This window comes from Gadus morhua, unplaced genomic scaffold (genome assembly GCF_902167405.1).
Source record: "Gadus morhua unplaced genomic scaffold, gadMor3.0, whole genome shotgun sequence".
NCBI classification, from domain to species: Eukaryota; Metazoa; Chordata; class Actinopteri; order Gadiformes; family Gadidae; genus Gadus; species Gadus morhua.
In genome coordinates this window covers 771,324-792,331 of record NW_021964142.1, presented here as the reverse complement: position 1 = coordinate 792,331, position 21,008 = coordinate 771,324, and the positions used below count along the sequence as shown (strand labels likewise).

Genomic DNA, 21,008 nt, shown 5'->3' with positions numbered 1-21,008 from the left:
TTTGTTAAATGGTTTGCACGAAGATAAACCGTTGAAAATTGATTTAGTTATGTTACTTCTACAGTTGAAGTACGACTGATGATTTGAATCATCGTCTTTCAGGGTTTTTTTCGGGTTTATTTTCTCACGTCGCGCCCCCCCTGAAGAACTCTGGCGCCCCCCAGTTTGAAAACCACTGGCCTAGACCGAGAGCATGGTCTCAGACCTTCACAGATCCAGTTGCATGTTCAGTCTGTGTGTGTTTTTATTATTATTTTTTTGTTGCTGTTCCAAAATGCTCTCTTTTCTCCAGATCTGCTGTTAATGATAATGTTTTGTTTCATGTCTGCTGTTGCAGATTGTCATGTTTTGTTTTATATCTGCTCTTCCAGACACATGACTACCACTTCACAGGGGAGAAAAGCGTGCCAACACCTCTGTCGTGCACCAGTGTTCTGCAGTCGTGGACCAAGGACACAGGTTTATGTGTATACCTCAGGCCTAGCCAAACATCCTGTATAGTCTACTCAATAATAGTATTCGAAGTTCTTGTATATAGACAGACGCGACTAACACTGACTTAAGTGTTGCTACACTGACAATATGATTTATGTGCTGACATATTTTTTCTTTTTGCTCCAGGGGATTCGCCCGGAACCCACTGACCAACTTGTGGTCAGGAAACCCAAGGTTTGGGTTAGGTGTTTTATTTTAGCACATACATGGACACATACCTCCTGAATGCCAAGTAAATATGGCCGAGGGATACACACACCCCATTAAATTTATTTATTTCTGTTAAATGTATATATGTAAATATTTTAATCAAAGAATTGGAAACGAACATTCCTGAACATTTGTTTAAGGTAACACACTCTGAGCACCTTTAAAACAAGCCTGAAGACTTTTATGTTTGCATTAGCTTTCTGCTACATCTTAAATACATTGCACTTTCTAAAAAGCTTTTTTAACTTTGCCTTTATTTTCTATTTTAATACTAAAATGCCTTTTAACTTTCTATTTTACTCATTTCTCTGCATATTTTTTCTTTTACTTATCTATTTTATTGTATGACAATGTTTGTATGTGAAGCACTTTGAGTCTGCCCTTGTGTATGAAAAGTGCTATATAAATAAAGTTGCCTTGCCTAACACACACAGAACATTTCATTTCTTTCTGTTAAATGTAAATATGTATATATGTACATTTATATTTAAAAAAAAGAACTGGAAACGAACATTAAATAAACATTTGAAAAGGACGGACGGACACAAACACCATTTTAATTTCTTTCTGCTAAATGTAAACAAAGAACATTAATAAACGTTTGAAAATAGTCATGTGACGTCATGTGTGTTTTAATGTGTAACACTGGGACATTACCCTTAACATCTAAAGGACCTTGATAGTTAGACATCAAGCAACAATTTACCCACAGCTGATTGACAGAGCCTGAAAGAGTCAGAGGAATGGCCGTGTCCCAGATATGATATTCTTTGACCCTTCTGATGGCCCTCTCCACCAAGATTCTAAATTGGGCGATACTCACTGGTGAACCTGGCGCCTCTTTTAAATGGCGGCATTATGAGGGTGGCCCCAACTTCAGAAAGCATCTTGTCGATGACAAAGCCTTTGTCAGCCATGCATGCATCTCCTGGCTGAAGTAGACTAAGGATTCCTGACTGCTGTGTGATTTCTGTCTGATATGGAACCAGTGTACAGCTTAGAAATTAAGGTGATAACTCCACATGAAGCAATGCCAATCAGACCTTTGAAGGTGTAGTGGGAGAATGTTTCAAACTGGAGGGTGAGTGATGAGGGTGCCTCACACCTGATTTCTGTGCAGTCTAGAATCACTCGCACGTTAGGACAGTACTGGGCAAAAAAATATCTCAACCAAGATTTATTTTGTCCTTCGGGAAAGCGTGGAAGCTGATGTATGGCTGTATACGTCCTGATGTAGAGAAACATGGTACACTACAAGAACAACTGCGAACGGGAGCTGCCATTGTTGTTGCTGGCCGTTTGGTTCCCAACAGAACACAAAAAAAATCAAGATTCAGTTTAAAGTCATTTACAACATGCAACATTATCCCATAGACCTCTGGATTATTATGATTAAAATATAAAATCTGCTTTAAATCAGGTTGTAAATCAGGATTACGACAAAAAATATGATATCAGAGCCCTTAAGACCAAAACCAAAAATATTAAAAAATTTACCATCAATAGGTATTTTATGTACAATTACAATAATGAATGAGAGAGAGAGAGAGAGAGAGAGAGAGACAGAGAGACAGAGACAGAGACACAGAGAGAGAGAGAGAGAGAGAGAGAGAGAGAGAGAGAGAGAGAGAGAGACAGAGAGACAGAGAGAGAGAGAGAGAGAGAGAGAGAGAGAGAGAGAGAGAGAGAGACAGAGACAGAGAGAGAGAGAGAGAGAGAGAGAGAGAGAGAGAGAGAGAGAGAGAGAGAGAGAGAGAGAGAGAGAGAGAGAGAGAGAGGCTATGTGTGTGTGTGTGCGTGTGTGTTTTTTTTATGTGTGTGTGAACGTGTATGTGTGTATGTGTGTATGTGTGTGTGTATGGGTGTGCTTGCCTGTGCCGGGGCGGCAAACGCACGCACACACCCACTGAGTCTGAGGCACCCCGCTGGCCCCCCCCCCCCCATTTTTCTACCGCAACCATCAGTTCCCCGGACCAGAGGCCCGGGGAACTGATGGTTGATGTTTTTTTTTGATGTTTTTTTTTTCTACAACCGACACAGAGACGCTGAGGACCCCCCCCCCCATACCCCCCCCCCGGGAGGAGGTCCTCCTGGGTGAAGGAGGACCAGAAGGGGTGGAGGTGTGTCAGTGTGTCTGAGGACCCTCCTCCACCTGGGGACACTCTGTAGAAGGACAGAGAGCCAGCAGGCCGGTCCAGATACACTCCTACTCTGGTGGAGCCAGCGGGGGGGAGAGGGAGGTCTGTCTCTGTACCGTTGTACCGGGCAGAGTAACCACCATCAGAACAATAAAGACTCCAGGACTTGTTGTTCAGTCCAAGCCAGCTGTCATCACCCCCTCCTCTCCTTGTGATTCCTCTGTATGTCACTCCTATCTCAACCCGTCCTTCCCTCTCTACCTCCCAGTAACAGCGGCCAGTCAGAGCCTCTCTACCCAACACCTGGTCCCAGCAGTCAAATCTGTCTGGGTGATCCGGATACGACTGGTCCTCTTCAACCCACGTCACCTTCCTGTTGTCCTCAGACAGAGAGAGTCGTCTGTGGGCCGTGTTGGGGTCCAGTGTGAGGTCACAGGCATCTGAGGGAGAACCAGACATGATGAGCTGCTGAACCGCTCTTCATACTCATCATCATCATCATCACAGGTAGTCCGTGGGAGATATGTGTCGCTTGGCGCGGCGGCGCGGGAGCGCGCATCAAGCGCAATCACGGAGATGCGGAGCACCCGGCGGAAGGAGACGGCGGAGGGTTCTTAAGGACCGAGCGCACACCAGACTAGGGAGCAGGAGACGCCAGGGATCAAAACGCCGACCCCGCAGCAGGACCAGACCAGACCCGGGGCGGTTCCCCTCCCCCAGACCAGGAAGAACCTCAGGTAACTTTTTCGTGACCCTTTTTTGCACGTGTGGTAAACCGCAATAAAAAAACGTTGACCCACACCCTGTTTTGTGCATCTCCTTCTGGAATCTCAGCCACCGACGGTCGGGGTTGTCACAACACACACATACATATACATATGTACACATACATAGATGCACACACCTCAACAACAACGTTATGAAAACATCAACAACAATATTATGAATACATCAACAACAATATTATGAATACATCAACAACAATATTATGAATATATCAACAACAAACATCTCTCCTTGGATCCAGGCTGCTCTTCTTCTTTTTATTCTTTCAGACTTTTTGTGATTGCTCTCTCTTCTTCTTCAGCCCCCTCCCCATCAGCCCCCCCCCCCCCCCCCTCAGCCCCCTCCCTCTCACCCCCCCTCTGCCCCTCTGCCCCGTCACCCCCCCTCCCCCCTCAGCCCAGTCACCCCCCCTCCCCCCTCAGCCCCCCCTCAGCCCCGTCACCCCCCCTCAGCCCCGTCACCCCCCCTCAATGTAACAATGTAATACCTGCTGGGTTTTATACAAGCAGGTTTAACTGTGATGGTCGACAGTATTAATATACGTAAGATACATGATGTCAGCCATCATCTTCATTCCCAGTAGGATGTGACCTCACTTCCTGCTGTGTGGATGGACTTTCCATCTCAATAGTGAGTGTGTGATGTGATGAATCAAACAGACACTTACAATTCTTTAGAGATGGTTTCAGCCTCCACACTCCACCGTGCTCCACACTGGGGGGGAAACAAAGTGAGAGCAGCATGTTGAAACATTCACCTTCATCATCTGCCGTCTCATCACGTTCTACACAACATGAGTGACAGCTGCCTCTTCAAACCACTTCATCTAGCAGCGGCTTGAATCCTTGTAGGAGACTTTGTCCATGAGTGGTGAGCTGTCCTCTCCATACCTGAGAGTGTCCAGTCTCCAGCGTGGATCCTCCAGTCCAGCAGAGAGCAGCGCAGCTCCAGAGTCTCCTGGGTGATTGTAGCTCAGGTCCAGCTCTCTCAGATGGGAGGGGTTGGAGCTCAGAGCTGAGGCCAGAGAAGCACAGCCTTCCTGTGTGACCAGGCAGCCAGACAAGCTACACACACACACACACACACACACACACACACACACACACACACACACACACACACCACACACACACACACACACACACACACACACACATTCTGGTTGAGAGCAGTTCATACTAAAGTAACCACATTTTTAAAGTGTATTCATTCCATTTGGAGGACAAGGAGAGAAGAGGACAAGGAGAACAGGAAGAGGAAGTGGGGAGATGACATCATCACAGACATCAGAACTTCCTTCACTTAGATGTGAAACAGGATCTTAAACAAATGCTCCTTTCTCAATAGCTACAACTCAATGAGATATTGTTCGGTTAGAGTAAGGAGCGTACCCGATGTGTTTGGTACGCTGAGACCGTTTCTTCACAGGTTCTAACGTTGTGTAGAACCAGGAAGAGTTTTGTCAGCAGGCAAAAGAGCAACAGAAATGCATCGGACATGAGCAGCACTACACCAAACTAATGTGAAGCTAATAAAGTCCATCTTTAATGTTCAATGTGATTCACTTTACCACGGCCAGTGATGTTCTATGGTGAGGTGTACATTATATTCAGATCACAGCACGGCTAAAGACTCATCCCCATGTCTAAACTAATGACAACTCCTCAGCTCACATCTGCTGACCAGAGTTACATAACATAAAACAAACATAACATGCTAGCAGTTAACAGGTAATCTCCTAACCCTAACATCTACTGGCCAGAGTTACATAACGTATAACATACATAACATACTAGTAGTTTACAGGTCAACCCCTAACCCTTACATCAGCGGGCCAAAATGTTATACATAACATGTATAACATGCATACCGCTTTACGAGTTATTTTTCGATAACGGTCTAACTATTCGTGGACCATCCGTTACATATTAAACAACCCCAAGACACAGTTTGAATAGGCTGAAAACTTACCTGAGAGTTTCCAGTGTACAGTGGGGACTCCCCAGTCCAGCAGAGAGCAGCTTCACTCCTGAATCCTGCAGATCATTGGTACTCAGGTCCAGCTCTCTCAGACTAGAGGAGTTGGAGCTGAGAACTGAGGCCAGAGCTTCACAGCATCTCTCTGACAGATGGCAGCGATTCAGCCTGCACACAAAATAAAGATAACAGGTTAGGAACAGTGATTAAAAAAACTTACATCTCCAACTTATTACGTAATGAAGAAATTGTTATTGTTGTTATTCAATATTGGGTGTAAAATGTATAACCATATGAAAATTGTTGTGAAGGGGCGGCAGTAGCTCACGAGGTAGAGCAGGTTGCTGGTAACCTGAAGGTTGCCGGTTCAATCCCTGGCTCCTCCTAGCTGAGTGTTGAGGTGTGCTTGAGCAAGTAACCTAACCCTAACTGCTCCTGACGAGCTGGCTGTCGCCTTGCATGGTTGACTCCGCCGTCGGTGGTTGAATGTGTGCGTGAAGTGTGAACGTGAGGCAATATTGTCAAGCGCTTTGGGTGGCCAATGGATAGAAAAGCGCTATATAAATGTAGTCCATTTGCAGTGTTTGAAAATCGTTTTGTATATTAATATTACTTTTGGTATTACGTATATTATGTATTGTATTGTGATGCATGTTATTAGTTCATCTAAAGCAATGTTATGTGTATAATTAGAAGTTTTATTCCAATATTATGTACATTATGGTTTGAGGAGAATAAATATAGCGAATAGGGAAACACTTTGCGAGCACGAGTACTAAGACATAATTTGTGTGCTTAGGGGTGTCAGTTGCGTGCTGCTTCACTTTACGTGCGCACTTTTAAGGAAGTTAATCGGTTAAATGTCTTCTGATATTGAACCTTGTGGTGTAACTGTTTGAAAATTTGGGAAAAACTGACCTGAGAGTTTCCAGTGTACAGTGTGGACTCCCCAGTCCAGCAGAGAGCAGCTTCACTCCTGAATCCTTCAGCTGATTGGTACTCAGGTTCAGCTCTCTCAGACTAGAGGAGTTGGAGCTGAGAACTGAGGCCAGAGCTTCACAGCATTCCTCAGACAGATCACAGCCATTCAGCCTTCACACAAAATAAAGAGAACAGGTTAGGAACTGTGATTAAAATAACTTAAGTCTCCAACTTATTAAATTATGAAGAAATTGTGGTTATTCAATATTGGGTTTAAAATGTATAACTATATGAAAGTTGTTGTGAAGGGGTGGCAGTAGCTCCGGATGTAGAGGGGGTTGGCTGGTAATCTGAAGGTTGCCGGTTCAATCCCTGGCTCCTCCTAGCTGAGTGTTGAGGTGTGCTTGAGCAAGGCACCTAACCCTAACTGCTCCTGACGAGCTGGCTGTCGCCTTGCATGGTTGACTCCGCCGTCGGTGTGTGAATGTGTGCGTGAATGGTGAATGTGAGGCAATATTGTAAGGCGCTTTCGGCGGCCAATGTTTAGAAAAGCGCAATATAAATGCAGTCCATGTAAAAAAAATTTGCAGTGTGCATTTTGTATATTAATATTACTTTTTGTCGCAGTATTATGTATATTATGTATTGTATTGTAATACATGTTATTAGTTAATCTAAAGCGATATTTTGTATATAATTAGAATTTTTATTCCAATATTATGTACATTATGGTTTGACGAGAATAAATATCATAGCGAATAGGAAAACTAAGACAGCATTTGTCAGCAACAGGCGAGCACGAGAACTAAGACAGCATTTGTGCGCTTGGGGGTGTCAGTTGCGTGCTGCTTCACTTTACGTGCGCACTTTTATGGATGTAAAATCTGTTAAATGCCTTCTGATACTGAACCTTGTGGTGTAACTGTTTGACCTTTGGGTAAAACTGACCTGAGAGTTTCCAGTGTACAGTGGGGACTCCCCAGTCCAGCAGAGAGCAGCTTCACTGCTGAATCCTTCAGCCGATTGGTACTCAGGTCCAGCTCTCTCAGACTAGAGGAGGTGGAGCTGAGAACTGAGGCCAGAGCTTCACAGCTTCTCTCCGACAGATGGCAGGCATTCAGCCTGCACACAGAATAAAGAGAACAGATTAGGAACTGTGATTAACATAAATTAAATCTTCAATTTATTACACAATGAAGAAATGTGCTTATTCAATATTGGGTGTAAAATATATAACTATATGAAAGTTGTCGTGTCAGTAGCTCAGGAGGTAGAGGGGGTTGCTGGTAACCTGAAGGTTGCCGTTTCAATCCCTGGCTCCTCCTAGCTGAGTGTTGAGGTGTGCTTGAGCAAGGCACCTAACCCTAACTGCTCCCAACGAGCTGGCTGTCGCCTTCCATCGCTGACTCCGCCGTCGTTGTGTGAATGTGTGCGTGATTGGTGAATGTGAGGCAAATATTGTAAAGAGCTTTCGGTGGCCAATGGTTAGAAAAGCGCTTTATAAATGCAATGCATTTACATTTGTTTTGCAGTGTTTGGAAATCGTTTTGTATATTAATATTACTTTTTGTGGCAGTATTATGTATATTATGTATTGTATTATAATACATGTTATTCGTTTATCTAAAGCAATGTTTTGCATATAATTCGAAGTTTTATTCCAATATTATGAATATTGTGTTTTTAGGTGAATAAATATCATAGCGATCAGGCAAACACTTTGCGAGCAAGAGAAGACAGCATTTGAGCGCTAGGGGTGTCAGTTGCGTGCTGCTTCACTTTACGTGTGCACTTTTATGTTTGTAAATCTGTTAAATGTCTTCTGATATTGAACCTTGTGGTGTAACTGTTTGACCATTGGGTAAAACTGACCTGAGAGTTTCCAGTGTACAGTGTGGACTCCCCAGTCCAGCAGAGAGCAGCTTCACTCCTGAATCCTGCAGATCATTGGTACTCAGGTCCAGCTCTCTCAGACCACAGGAGTTGGAGCTGAGAACTGAGGCCAGAGCTTCACAGCATCTCTCTGACAGATTGCAGGCATTCAGCCTTCACACAAAATAAAGAGAAGATGTCAGGAACTGTGATTAAAATAACATACATCTTTAAGCTATTCAATAATGAAGGAATGTTATTAGTTTAACAAAAAAAACTGAATAATTAGATGTATAAATGAATACTTCTATATTCTATTGTACTGAATATTCTCTTATGTGTACTATAATATATTACACGTAAATAGGACACATGCAGAGATGTTTTGTATATTATTATAACTAGTATGTTTATTCTGTTATGAGCAGAATAGTAATACATGTTGTAATGAACCCACAGAGATCTTTATCAGATTATTTTAACCTTATATTCCAGTTGTATTTATATTGTGTAGTGTGTGTAGTAATACATGTTATTAGTGAACCTACATAGATGTTTTGGAGGCTTTGACCACTGGCAGCAGCCTCAGAAGACCCTCTTCTGAAGCAGAGTATTCCTTCAGGTCAAACACGTCCAGCTCCTCTTCTGATGTCAGTAGGATGAAGACCAGAGCTGACCACTGAGCAGGAGAGAGAGATTCTCCGGAGAGACTTCCTGATGTCAGATACTGTTGGATATCCTTCACTAGAGAACAGTCGTTCAGCTCATTCAGACAGTGGAACAGATTGATGCTTCTCTCTGGAGATAGATCTCCCTTTATCTTCTCCTTGATGTAAAACACTGTTCCCTTATTGGTCTGTGGCCTACTTCCTTTCAGTCGCAGCAGACCTGTTTTAATCTGAGTGGACAGTGATCTTTTTTTCTGTCCCAAAAGACCCCGTAGGACAATCTGATTGGTCTCCAGAGAGAGGCCCAGGAGGAAGCGGAGGAACAAGTCCAGGTGTCCGTTCTCACTCTGTAAAGCCTTGTCCACAGCACTCTGGTAGAGGAGGAGTTTATCTTTCCTGGAGGTTGGTGGTTCTTCTGAGAGCAGATTGACACCAGTATCGATGAAGGACTGAAAGACATAAAGGGCCCCCAGAAACTCCTGGATGCTCAGATGGACAAAGCAGAACACCTTGTCCTGGTACAGCCCACACTCCTCTTTAAAGATCTGAGTGAACACTCCTGAGTACACAGAGGCTGCTCTGATATCGATGTCACACTCTGCCAGGTCTGACTCGTAGAAGATCAGGTTGCCACTCTCCAGCTGGTTAAAAGCAAGTTTTCCAAGAGAAACAATGATCGCCCTGCTCTCTGAACTCCAGTCTGGATCTGTTTCAGCCCTCCCATGGTATTTCCTGTCCCCCTGTATGGACTGAACCCTCAGGAAGTGGCTGTACATCTGAGTCACGGTCTTGGGCATCTCTTCGATCTGGGATTTCTTGAAGATGTCCTCCAGAACTGAAGCAGTGATCCAACAGAAGACTGGGATGTGACACATGATGTGGAGGCTTCGTGATTTCTTGACGTGGGAGATAATTGTGCTGGCCAGCGTCTCCTCTCTGAATCTCTTCCTGAAGTACTCCTCCTTCTGTTGGTCGGTGAACCCCCTCACCTCTGTCCCCATGTCAACACACTCAGCAGGGATCTGATTGGCTGCCGCAGGGCGTGTGGTTATCCAAATGCGAGCAGAAGGAAGCAGGTTGCCCCTGATAAGGTTGGTCAGCAGCACGTCCACCGAGGTGGACTTTGTGACATCAGTCCAGATCGGGTTTCTCTGGAAGTCCAGAGGAAGTCGACACTCATCCAGACCATCCAAGATGAAGACAACTTGGAACTGGTCGAATCTGCAGATTCCTGCTTCTTTGGTGTCTATAAAGAGGTGATGAAGAAGTTCCACCAAGCTAAACTCTTTCCCTTTCAGTAAATTCAGCTCTCTGAAAGTGAGGAGAAATGTGAAGTGTATGTCCTGGTTGGTTTTGCCTTCAGCCCAGTCCAGAGTGAACTTGTGTGTTAAGACGGTTTTACCAATGCCGGCCACTCCAGTTGTCATCATTGTTCTTATTGGTTGATTGTGTCCAGGTAAGGGTTTAAAGATGTCTTCACATCTGATTGGTGTTTCTTCCTTGGCTGGTTTCCTGGAAGCTGTTTCAATCAATCTGACCTCATGTTCCTTGTTGACCTCTCCACTGCCTCTCTCTGTGATGAAGATCTCTGTGTAGAAGTCGTTCAGATATGTTCGCTGTCCTGCTTTAGCAATTCCCTCAAACACACACCTGAACTTCTTCTTCAAATGAGATTTGATTTTATGTTGACAATCGACAGCATCAGATCCTAAATGGGAAAACAACAGATGACATCAGTTAGTGGATGGTGATCAGTGGAACCAGGTCAATGTTTCCTGTTAAATTATCAACTTCATGATATTTTGTGGGTTCATTACTTGTGGTCGGAAAAGCAGGTTGTGATTGACTGCATGTTACAGATTCAAAATGTTAAGGCCTATTATTTCCACAGCAATCTGATTGGTCTAATGATGGCAATAATGATAGTGAATCAGTGTAAAGTGATTTGCTATGCTGATACAACAAGACAGGGTTTCATCACTTCCACTGAGTTGTTCTGCTGTTGGTCTATAGTATAATGATTAATGTTAATGTGGCTTCATAACTTGTGGTCTGAGAAGCTGGTCGTGACAAAGACTGCATGTTACAGATCCAAAATGTTCAAGTCAAATCGAGTCAAGTTTATTTATGTAGCACATTTTAAAACAACAGTAGTTGACCAAAGTGCTGCACACAAATAAAATATAAAAAAAACAAAAAAAGAAAGAAGGCTTCAAATTGCATATTAGCAACAACAATGAATAAGATGATTGGTCTAATGATAATAACAATGATTGACTTGACTTGACTTGACTTGAACATTTTGGATCTGTAACATGCAGTCTTTGTCTCGAACAGCTTCTCAGACCACAAGTTATGAAGGCACATTAACAATAATCATTCAGGACTTTTCGTTTTACCCAGCGATATGATTGGTCTAATGATAATAACAATGATAATGAATTTGTGTAAAATGACATGCTGATATAACAAGATAATGTTGCATTTCTTCCACCGAGTTATTCTGATGTTGATCTGAAGTTTATTTTTAATATTATTATTATTATTATTATTATTATTATTATTATTATTAATAATAATAATAATAATAATAATAATAATAACATTGAATAATATTTTATTTCAAGGCAACTTTCATGACACCCAAGGTCTTACAATTCATAAATCAATCTAGGGTCAAAAACAGCAAGAGCTACATCGCCAACAGCATGATCAAAACAAGACATAAGACCCAAGTAGGAGGGGGTAAGAACAGTGAGGAGACCCAGGTAGGAGGGGGTAAGAACAGCAGTGAGGAGACCCAGGTAGGAGGGGGTAAGAACAGTGAGGAGACCCAGGTAGGAGGGGGAAAGAACAGTGAGGAGACCCAGGTAGGAGGGGGTAAGAACAGTGAGGAGACCCAGGTAGGAGGGGGTAAGAACAGTGAGGAGACCCAGTTAGGACGGGGTAAGAACAGTGAGGAGACCCAGGTAGGAGGGGGTAAGAACAGTGAGGAGACCCAGGTAGGAGGGGGAAAGAACAGTGAGGAGACCCAGGTAGGAGGGGGTAAGAACAGTGAGGAGACCCAGGTAGGAGGGGGTAAGAACAGTGAGGAGACCCAGGTAGGACGGGGGAAGAACAGTGAGGAGACCCAGGTAGAAGGGGGTAAGAACAGTGAGGAGACCCAGGTAGGAGGGGGTAAGAACAGTGAGGAGACCCAGGTAGGAGGGGGTAAGAACAGTGAGGAAACCCAGGTAGGAGGGGGTAAGAACAGTGAGGAGACCCAGTTAGGAGGGGGTAAGAACAGTGAGGAGACCCAGGTAGGAGGGGGTAAGAACAGTGTGGAGACCCAGGTAGGAGGGGTTAAGAACAGTGAGGAGACCCAGGTAGGAGGGGGTAAGAACAGCAGCACAACGGGGATACGAGGGGAACCCATGGTAGGGGGTCATTACAGCGAGCAGGCCAGTGGGAACACATGTGTTTTGAGGAGGGAGTTCAATGTTGTCAGGGTGTCTCTTTCAGTTCAGCTCAGAGCCCTAGCACCCACGGTGCAGAGAGCCCTAGCACCCACGCTGCTGAGAGCCCTAGCACCCACGGTGCAGAGAGCCCTAGCACCCAGGGTGCTGAGAGCCCTAGCACCCACGGTGCTGATACCCCACAACAACCCTACATAATGGATTAAACCATTTAACCCCAAAGAGGAAAGATTGTCTCCATATTGAAGTTTGAAATGAATAAGTCTCACATTTTGTAATTTAGTCTGTAGAGAGCTCCTACTGCTCTTCAAAATGTGTATTTCTTCTCTGTTTTCAAGATAAGAGTCTCTTACCGCTCAACAGTTTGTCGGCCAGTTCCTCCTGGTTCATCTCCATCAGGCAGAGCTTTGTGATGTCCATCACTCCCTCTATGGCGCGCCTCCTCTGCTCCTCCTTCTTACCATCCACCTCCTCCTCCTCCACTCTCTGACCCTCTGAGCATTGTGGGTAATCTGAGAAGAGATCCCTCCAGAGCTTCTTCAGCTCCTTGTCTAGGAAAGCGTGTGCGTTCTCCTCAGCCCTCTGGAACAGAACAAACATCAAGAAGAACTAGTACTAGTACTCTGAACAAACTGAGGACATCAGAAGCATCTGTCCTGGATTCACGTCCCGCTGGACAAGAGATGCTTTCTGATGTTCATGGAGAGATGAAGTCAAACGTCTCGGTGGACATTTACACACCTTGATCAGCTCTGTTTGATGCTGCTGTAGCGACTGAGCACTGGTAACCTTTGACCTCTGCTGGTGTCTGTGCGGAACACAAACACACACACACACAAAAGCACAAACACAATTATATTTCCCCAGCCTTGCAGATATCAGTATCAGTAGAGACTGATAACAACCAACTGGTCTGTTTTCATCGTCTGTTTGAAACCCCTACCTCTCCTCTCTGGAGGGCCGTCCATCTTTAAATTGATATGGTATATCCATAGAGTGGTCACTCTTCATGGAGACACAGCTGGGTCCAGGGGGGTCTGCTTTCTGCTGCTGCTCTGGGCTTCAACACACACACGCACACACACAGACACACAGACACACAGACAGACAGACAGACAGACAGACAGACAGACAGACAGACAGACAGACAGACAGACAGACAGAGACAGACAGACAGACAGACAGACAGACACATTCATTTTCCCTGACTTGGAAACATCAGTACCAGTAAAGTCTGCTAACAAGAGCCTGCTCACTCCTGCTGGACTCTTCTAGAAAAACAAGAACCAGGATTTATGGACGTTTAATAGAAGCTGTATCTTTATGATCTTTGATATTCCTCACCTCTTCTCAATAGACTGATTTCCATCTTTAAACTCGTCAGGATGATTCATAGAGCTGTCACTCTTCATGGAGACACAGCTGGGTCCAGGGGAGCCTGCTCTCTCCTTCTGGACTCTTCTAGAAAAACAAGAACCAGGATTTATGGATGTTTGATAGAAGCTGTACCTTTATAATATATGATGAATCCCCACCTCTTCTCAATAGACTGATTTCCATCTTTAAAGTTATGACGTTGTTCCATAGAGTGGTCACTCTTCATGGAGACACAGCTGGGTCCAGGGGAGTCTGCTCTCTCCTGCTGAACTCTTCTAGAAAACAAGAACCAGGACTTATGGATGTTTGATAGAAGCTGTACCTATATAATCTCTAGGGCTCTCAAGTTCTGGTCGGTTGGTTGACTTGTTAATCGATATGCACTTGTTGGACCAAATTCTCTTTGGTCGGACAATGGCTGGTGTTCTTTTAATAAGAACAAAGAGCTTCTTAATCCATTATTTTAGGACCGGGAGGGACAAATGCAGACCGATGTGTTTTATATCTGAGAGAAGGGCTATAATGTGTGTAAGAAATAACATTAATTATTAATAAAAATAAGGTTGAAGCTCCTGTTAGATTTCAGCTTATTTCTAAACTGTTCGGACAGACTCTACGTTGTGTATTTTCAGTCGTAGTAGTAATTCTTGAAGTCGAAATCAAAGCAGCTTGACAGGTTGGATCAGAGGGTTGAATAGATTGTTTATTCCAGGATGTAATACAGCGAGATACAGACTTAGGTTGAATAATCTATAGTGGACCCGGTGGTCGATGACTTGTTCCTTGGCTGTCGAACCCTCTTCTCGTCGAACCAAAGGGTTGGGGCGAGTATTATACAAAAAGGGGATACATGAATAACACGTAGACCGACGCACTCTCAGCATTGATAAGGTATCTGGCCCTGGCTATGTCCCGGAGGACCAGGTCGGTTCAACCTTGTTGAGGCATAACAATGGCAGAATGTTGGAGATAACCCCTTGTATCAGTATGAGAGGCCCTGGCCTGTTCCTAGACTAGAAATGTGAACAATAGAGAGACACTAAAATACACCAATATTCTACACTCCGTAGTTTCTGTTTTAATAATCATATGGTTTAATAAACTATAAGACTTATAAGACAAGAGGTCAAACCCCCGGGTTTCTCAACGTTGAACAGGCCCATAAGGGAGACCGCTAGTCCTAACTTACTGAACCTTTACTCCACTACTAACTCATTGATTCCAACAAAGTCAAAGTCATCGAAATAAACTATAAAATCATCATCTCTAATCACTACTTACCTTTTCTCAATAGACTGATTTCCATCTTTAAAGTTAACAGGTTGTTCCATAGAGCTGTCACTCTTCATGGAGACACAGCTGGGTCCAGGGGAGTCTGCTCTCTGCTGCTGGACTCTTCTAGAAAAACACGAATTCTCTTTGGTCAAAAAATGGCTTGTGTTCCTTTAATAAGAACGAAGAGCTTCTTAATCCATTATTTTAGGGTATGGGAGGGACAAATGCAGACCGATGTGTTTTATATTTGAGTGACGGGCTATATCGTGTTAGAAATAACATTAATTATGAATAAAAATAAGGTTGAAGGCTCTGTAGTTTCTGTTTTAAAAATCATATGGTTTAATAAACTATAAGACTTATAAGACAAGAGGTCAAACCCCCGGGTTTCTCAACGTTGAACTGGCCCATAAGGAAGACCGCTAGTCCTAACTTACTGAACCTTTACTCCGCTCCTAACTAATTGATTCCAACAAAGTCATCGATCTGGCAGCATTTGGTTAAAAGGACGACAAAATAGCATGCAAAGTGTAGAGTAAGTTTGTGGGCAGATCAGCTAAAATGGTGGCATGAGTACTTTTTTCTTAATATGTCTGTGATTCCTCATCCCCCTTCGTGTTTAACGCTCGCTAGGCTTTGAGTGGGAACACATCAGAATTGGCTTCCTGTCACTAATCCCAGCAGCATCCAGTGGGTCCCGTTATATTACACACAGATAAAAGCTATAATCAATTCTTCGGTGGTGTCGTCTATAAACGACGCTGCCCGACGCTCCGTGGCTCGTCCGCTGTCTGCTTCATATTGAACCTCTGCTCTAACCGAGTCGACTCGGACCGAGGGGGTCTGAAACCCACTGCCCTTCTCCAAACAGCCCTTATGTGATATTGAGGCTAGCAGGTAGAGTACAACGCACTGTGGTAGATTATGTTGATCTAGAGATAACGTGCACTTTGTTTTATAATAATCTTTTCACCATCAACCAATCGATTGGTAGGAGAGTTGGTTGAATTTAAGACTACAGCCCAAATCATCATCTCTAATCAAAGCTTACCTTTTCTCAATAGACTGATTTCCATCCATAAAGTTATGATTTTCTTCCATAGAGTGGCCACTCCTCATGGAGACACAGCTGGGCCCAGGGGAGTCTGTTCTCTCCTGCTGGACTCTTCTAGAACAACAAGAACCAAGATTTATGGACGTTCGATAGATGCTGTATTTTTATAATCTCTGATAAATCCTCACCTCTTCTCAATAGACTGAATTCCATCTTTAAATTCCACATAAGGATGATCCATAGAGCGGTCACTCTTCATGGAGACACAGCTGGGTCCAGGGGAGTCTGTTCTCTCCTGCTTCTCTGGGCTTCAACACACACACACACACACACACACACACACACACACACACACACACACACACACACACACACACACACACACACACACACACACACACACACACACACAGACACACACACACACACACACACACACACACACACACACACACATCTTTTCCTCAGACTAATGATGGAGTCATGATGCATCACTGCTGAGCTCTGAGATGGACAACAGTCACAGACAGAGAGATCCTCTTCTTACCTCTTAGCTTTGCTCCGGCGGCCAGGTTCCCCAGATAAAGCGGTCTTAGAGGTAGGACCCCCCTCCCTTATCTCCTCATCCATAGTAGACTGGAGACCTGGACACAAACACAACTCATCCATCACTTCAATTGCCTTTTGAACTTTAGCCGTTTATTGAGAGAGAAGATCATTGTGACTGTGTCACACTAAAGCATTATGGACGTCATAGACCATCAATATGAACCCCACAACATAACCACACTGCCCTCACTACAGTACAGATGTGTACAGCAGATGACAGATGAATAATTAAAGACCTTGGAGACTGAAACTGTGCTTAAACTACAACACAAAAAGGATATACAATACACTTAAAAAATGCATTGCGGTACAATTAAAAGTAAAGAACGTTCTGTCACTTTACTGAACCACAGATTCCCTATAAATCAACTGGTGAAGCTCAACACATCGAGAGTCAATACAAACAAATATTCAACTTTTTGGCAGCACATTCACTTATCAGCACATTGAAAGGACTTCTGTCACGTCCTTATTTTATTTTGGAGCAGCATCAAGCAGGGGTGGACTGGCCATCTGGGTATACCGGGCATCGTCCCGGTGGGCCGTTGACCCAATGTGGGCCGGTCCGGTCCGCTATGTTTTCTTTTTTTCTCTCTAAATTCCCTCCAATTGGGCCGGCCACTGGGCTACAGAGAGCTAGCAGTGTGTTGCCAGCATCGACACATATTATTGGTCTATGTTTGTCATTGTCAATCAATCATGGGCTGACAGGCTCAGAGAGCACTGAAAGTGCTGTCAATCACAACACAAACCAGGGTGGGCGGGACCTCATGGCGCGGGCCGGAGTCGCGGGAGTCGGGAAGGAGCTGAAAACGCCCGGGTGGCGCTGAAAAACTGTGACTTAAAAAGCTGAAGTCTCTGGAGGTGGAAGCTGCTAAATGTTCTAAATTGACAAACCTATTTGGTGCCGGGGTCACCACCCCATCAGGTGCTGCTGCGCCGGGAGATGAGCGAGTGGAGGCATATATGCTAAGTAACGTTAGCCTGGGGCTAGCTAGGCTACATTTTAAGACATGTCCAAAACAAAGTAGAAAATGTTTTTACATTTAATGTGATGTGACCTAATTAACTGCATACCTGTGACAACATATTAGCCCAGAGTTGAAGAGCTGTGACTGTTGGTAGTTGTGGTTGATTTTGTTTGAATATGCCGAATTTTGATATTATGGGTTATTATTGTTCAGAAGATTTAGCTAAGCTAGCTAACAGCTGCTAACGTCAGCAGTCTCTTGTTGCCATAGCAACCATAAACATTGACATGGACTCATGAGCTGTAAATAGAGATGCAGAATCAAGCTGTATTGTAAATACAGATGAGATACTTTGAATTTTAGCACAAAATACAAGTAAACATATTGGAAATAATTAGTTTAATTTGCAATATTTGCCATTGAATTCTTCTATGATGCGAGAGAGAGAGAGAGAGAGAGAGAGAGAGAGAGAGAGAGAGAGAGAGAGAGAGAGAGAGAGAGAGAGAGAGAGAGAGAGAGAGAGAGAGAGATTCGTCTTCAAACATCCGCATATCTTTTAAGTTCAATTAATAGTTATGCAGGTAGGCCTTAGGGCTCTTTTGAGACTTAAGTCATCCTTCATGACGGATACATTTGTTCACTAAGTGCCACTACATCACAAAAAGGGTACATGGCTACATTACGTAGGTGGGTTGGCTCATCATTGTTATCGTGTTCCGTTCAATGTTGACATCAGGTTGGTATAGGTAGTTATTTTGTATGAGGAATTTAATCCCTTTTCTTTTCCCCCCCTCTGCTCAGGTACCCCCGCCCCTCCCTGTAGAGTATCCTCCAGGCCCAGTGGTGACAACAGCTGAGGGCAATTACAATCAAAAGGGGCGGGTGGATAAAGCCTGTGCTCTCCCACACCACTTGGCTCTAAGCCACGGTTGATACTGGTTGTATCGTGTTTGGGCGCTACGCCATTGATGTGGACACTACCGGTTGCATTTGTAGGCTTTCATGCCATTGTTTGTAGGCTCTTTAGCCTTCATTATGTTGTCTTGCTGGTCTTGCCCGGCAAGTTAGATTTCCCTGGCGATAGTCATTTGCTTGTGTGGTACTAGTTTGTATTATCAAGCTGAGTGGGTTATTGTTTAGTGCTTGTTTGTCTTACTGTTGTTCCTGTTTTGTTCTCCCTTTCCCTTTCCAGTCAATAAATATTATTATTCACTTTAGAAAACGTGTTTGCTTTGGATCCTTCCTACTACCGGGACCTATGCTTTGGCACCTGCTGTACGGGCTGAGGTCACGCCAGCCCCATTCAGTGTATGCTGTGCTGTACATTATAGTTTAGTTAAATACATTTATATGTGACTGCTACATATACTTGTCAGTACACAGATACTGAGTACAAGTTCTGTTTGCTGTTTCTTACAGGTCATGAATTTGGTGAGGAGTGTAGCTGGCTGGCTTCTCATATGTGTATACATACATGTGCACATACACGTATATGAGAATGCATATCTATTCAGACCTGTAATTCATGTCTTAGACTTTTTCACACAGCTATAGATAAAAAATAATAATTAAATTCTCTATTTATGGTTTCATAATGACTGAGTCACCGTTAAAACAAATTAGTTTCAGCTCTAATGCTGTTACTGTCTGTAATATGTTTCTATTTCAATTATTTGTCAGGATATTTTGTTATTATTGTCCAAGTCTGGTTTTAACTAATACTGGGCTTACACCAAACGATTTTCACAGTCACAGACTAAAAACTGCAAGAGAGAATTTAGCGTTGGATCAAGTGTGATAAGGGTTTTGTAGATATGTAGACATGGGGGGTGGAGATGCAGCGACCACAGGAGGTAACTTCCTCTTTGGGTTTCACACCTGCAGCACCAGAGACACAAACTTGAAAACTCTGTCTTTGATTGATAAGTGATACACGGAGACATATACGAAGATGAGATCAGTATTATATACCAGTAACCTAAAGACAATATTAACGGTGGTAAACTGGTTGTTCATTATCATATACATAACCGAAAGACAATATAAACGCTAGTGAACTGTTGGCCTACTCCGGGATTATATTGCGTCCATACGGTATAAAGTTGTAAAAGTATAAATGTAAGGAAAGAAACGGAGGTTAAAGAGTTTATAAAACAAGTTAATCAGGTGAAAGGAAGTAAAAGAAAGGCTCCTCGCTGCGAGACCGTCCTGAGGAAGTTATCTGAACGGTTTGACTCGCAGTGAAAAAAAACGAGGATACGCCCCTCTCAGCACGGGTCACGTGTTTTCTGTGCAAACGAATGTTATGAATGCAGCGCTCGCGCACAAGAGTCAGGTACAGAGAGAGATAGAGGATGGTAACATCCCCCATATAAGGTAGTGGTGTCATCAGCCACACGTGGCTCCATGACATATTTGGCGCAACAGTGCCTCCTCCTGAACAAATACAGTTACATGCATAATGATGCATTCATACACTTATCCACTCTCAACACACACACACACACACACACACACACACACACACACACACACACACACACGCGCGCACACACACACCCCAAACTGTTGGAAGGGAAAGTATTTGAGGAACTGAGAGAGAGGCAAGAGAGAGAGAGAGAGAGAGAGAGAGAGAGAGAGAGAGAGAGAGAGAGAGAGGGGGGGAGAGGGGGAGAGGGGGGGCAGAGAGAGAGAGAGAGAGAGAGAGAGAGAGAGAGAGAGAGAGAGGGGGAGAGGGGGGGGGCAGAGAGAGAGAGAGAGAGAGAGAGAGAGAGAGAGAAGAGAGAGAGAGAAGAGAGAGGAGAGGAGAGAGAGAGAGAGAGAAGAGAGAGAGAGAGAGAGAGAGAGAGAGAGAGGGGGGAGAGGGGGGGGCAGAGAGCGAGAGAGAGAGAGAGAGAGAGAGAGAGAGAGAGAGAGAGAGAGAGGGGGGGGGAGAGAGAGAGGGGGGGAGAGGGGGAGAGGGGGGGGCAGAGAGAGAGAGAGAGAGACATTAAAGGCTAAACAAATTGAGAGACACAAAGACGCAGAAAGAGACAGTGAGACAATGAGACAGTGAGACAGAGAGAGAGTGAGAAAGCGAGAGAGTGAGACAGTGAGAGAGTGAGACAGCAAGAGAGTGAGACAGCGAGTGAGTAGGAGGAAGCAGAAGAGTTCTCAAATTAGTTTTCTCTCTGTGAGGAACAAGCTGTGAGGGTCTGGTC

At 44.1% G+C, this 21,008-nt stretch overlaps 1 protein-coding gene and 2 long non-coding RNA genes across 4 annotated transcripts; all 3 read right to left on the bottom strand.

The window, feature by feature from the left end:
• Window positions 1-4,790: 4,790 nt before the first annotated feature.
• Window positions 4,791-12,912, bottom strand: LOC115539090 (NACHT, LRR and PYD domains-containing protein 3-like). Its single transcript, XM_030350291.1, has 7 exons — window positions 12,876-12,912; window positions 9,288-10,775; window positions 8,948-9,239; window positions 8,400-8,573; window positions 7,476-7,649; window positions 6,525-6,698; window positions 4,791-5,774 (listed from the first exon to the last, which is right to left on the bottom strand). The coding sequence occupies exons 1-7, from the start codon at window positions 12,910-12,912 to the stop codon at window positions 5,597-5,599; spliced, it is 2,517 nt and encodes an 838-aa protein (XP_030206151.1). The 3' UTR covers window positions 4,791-5,596.
• Window positions 12,913-13,151: 239 nt separating this feature from the next.
• Window positions 13,152-14,093, bottom strand: LOC115539081 (uncharacterized). Of its 2 annotated transcripts, none has more exons than XR_003975670.1 (3): window positions 14,058-14,093; window positions 13,466-13,582; window positions 13,152-13,330 (listed from the first exon to the last, which is right to left on the bottom strand). It is a non-coding gene; the product is annotated as an uncharacterized LOC115539081 (long non-coding RNA). The 2 variants fall into 2 exon arrangements; XR_003975669.1 differs by lacking the exon at window positions 14,058-14,093 and adding an exon at window positions 13,867-13,900.
• Window positions 14,094-15,257: 1,164 nt separating this feature from the next.
• On the bottom strand, window positions 15,258-16,830 carry LOC115539082 (uncharacterized). Its single transcript, XR_003975671.1, has 4 exons — window positions 16,776-16,830; window positions 16,417-16,536; window positions 16,226-16,342; window positions 15,258-15,297 (listed from the first exon to the last, which is right to left on the bottom strand). It is a non-coding gene; the product is annotated as an uncharacterized LOC115539082 (long non-coding RNA).
• Window positions 16,831-21,008: the final 4,178 nt, after the last annotated feature.

What these genes read in the sequence shown, in the direction of transcription:
- LOC115539090 (XM_030350291.1), bottom strand. Translation starts at nt 12,912, where the DNA reads ATGAACCAGGAGGAACTGGCCGACAAACTGTTGAGCG. An exon ending in AAAGCCTCCAAAACATCTAT is followed by an intron (nt 8,574 to 8,947) that starts GTAGGTTCACTA and finishes TTTTGTGTGAAG; the next exon opens with GCTGAATGCCTGCAATCTGT. An exon ending in TGTACACTGGAAACTCTCAG is followed by an intron (nt 5,775 to 6,524) that starts GTCAGTTTTTCC and finishes TTTTGTGTGCAG; the next exon opens with GCTGAATCGCTGCCATCTGT.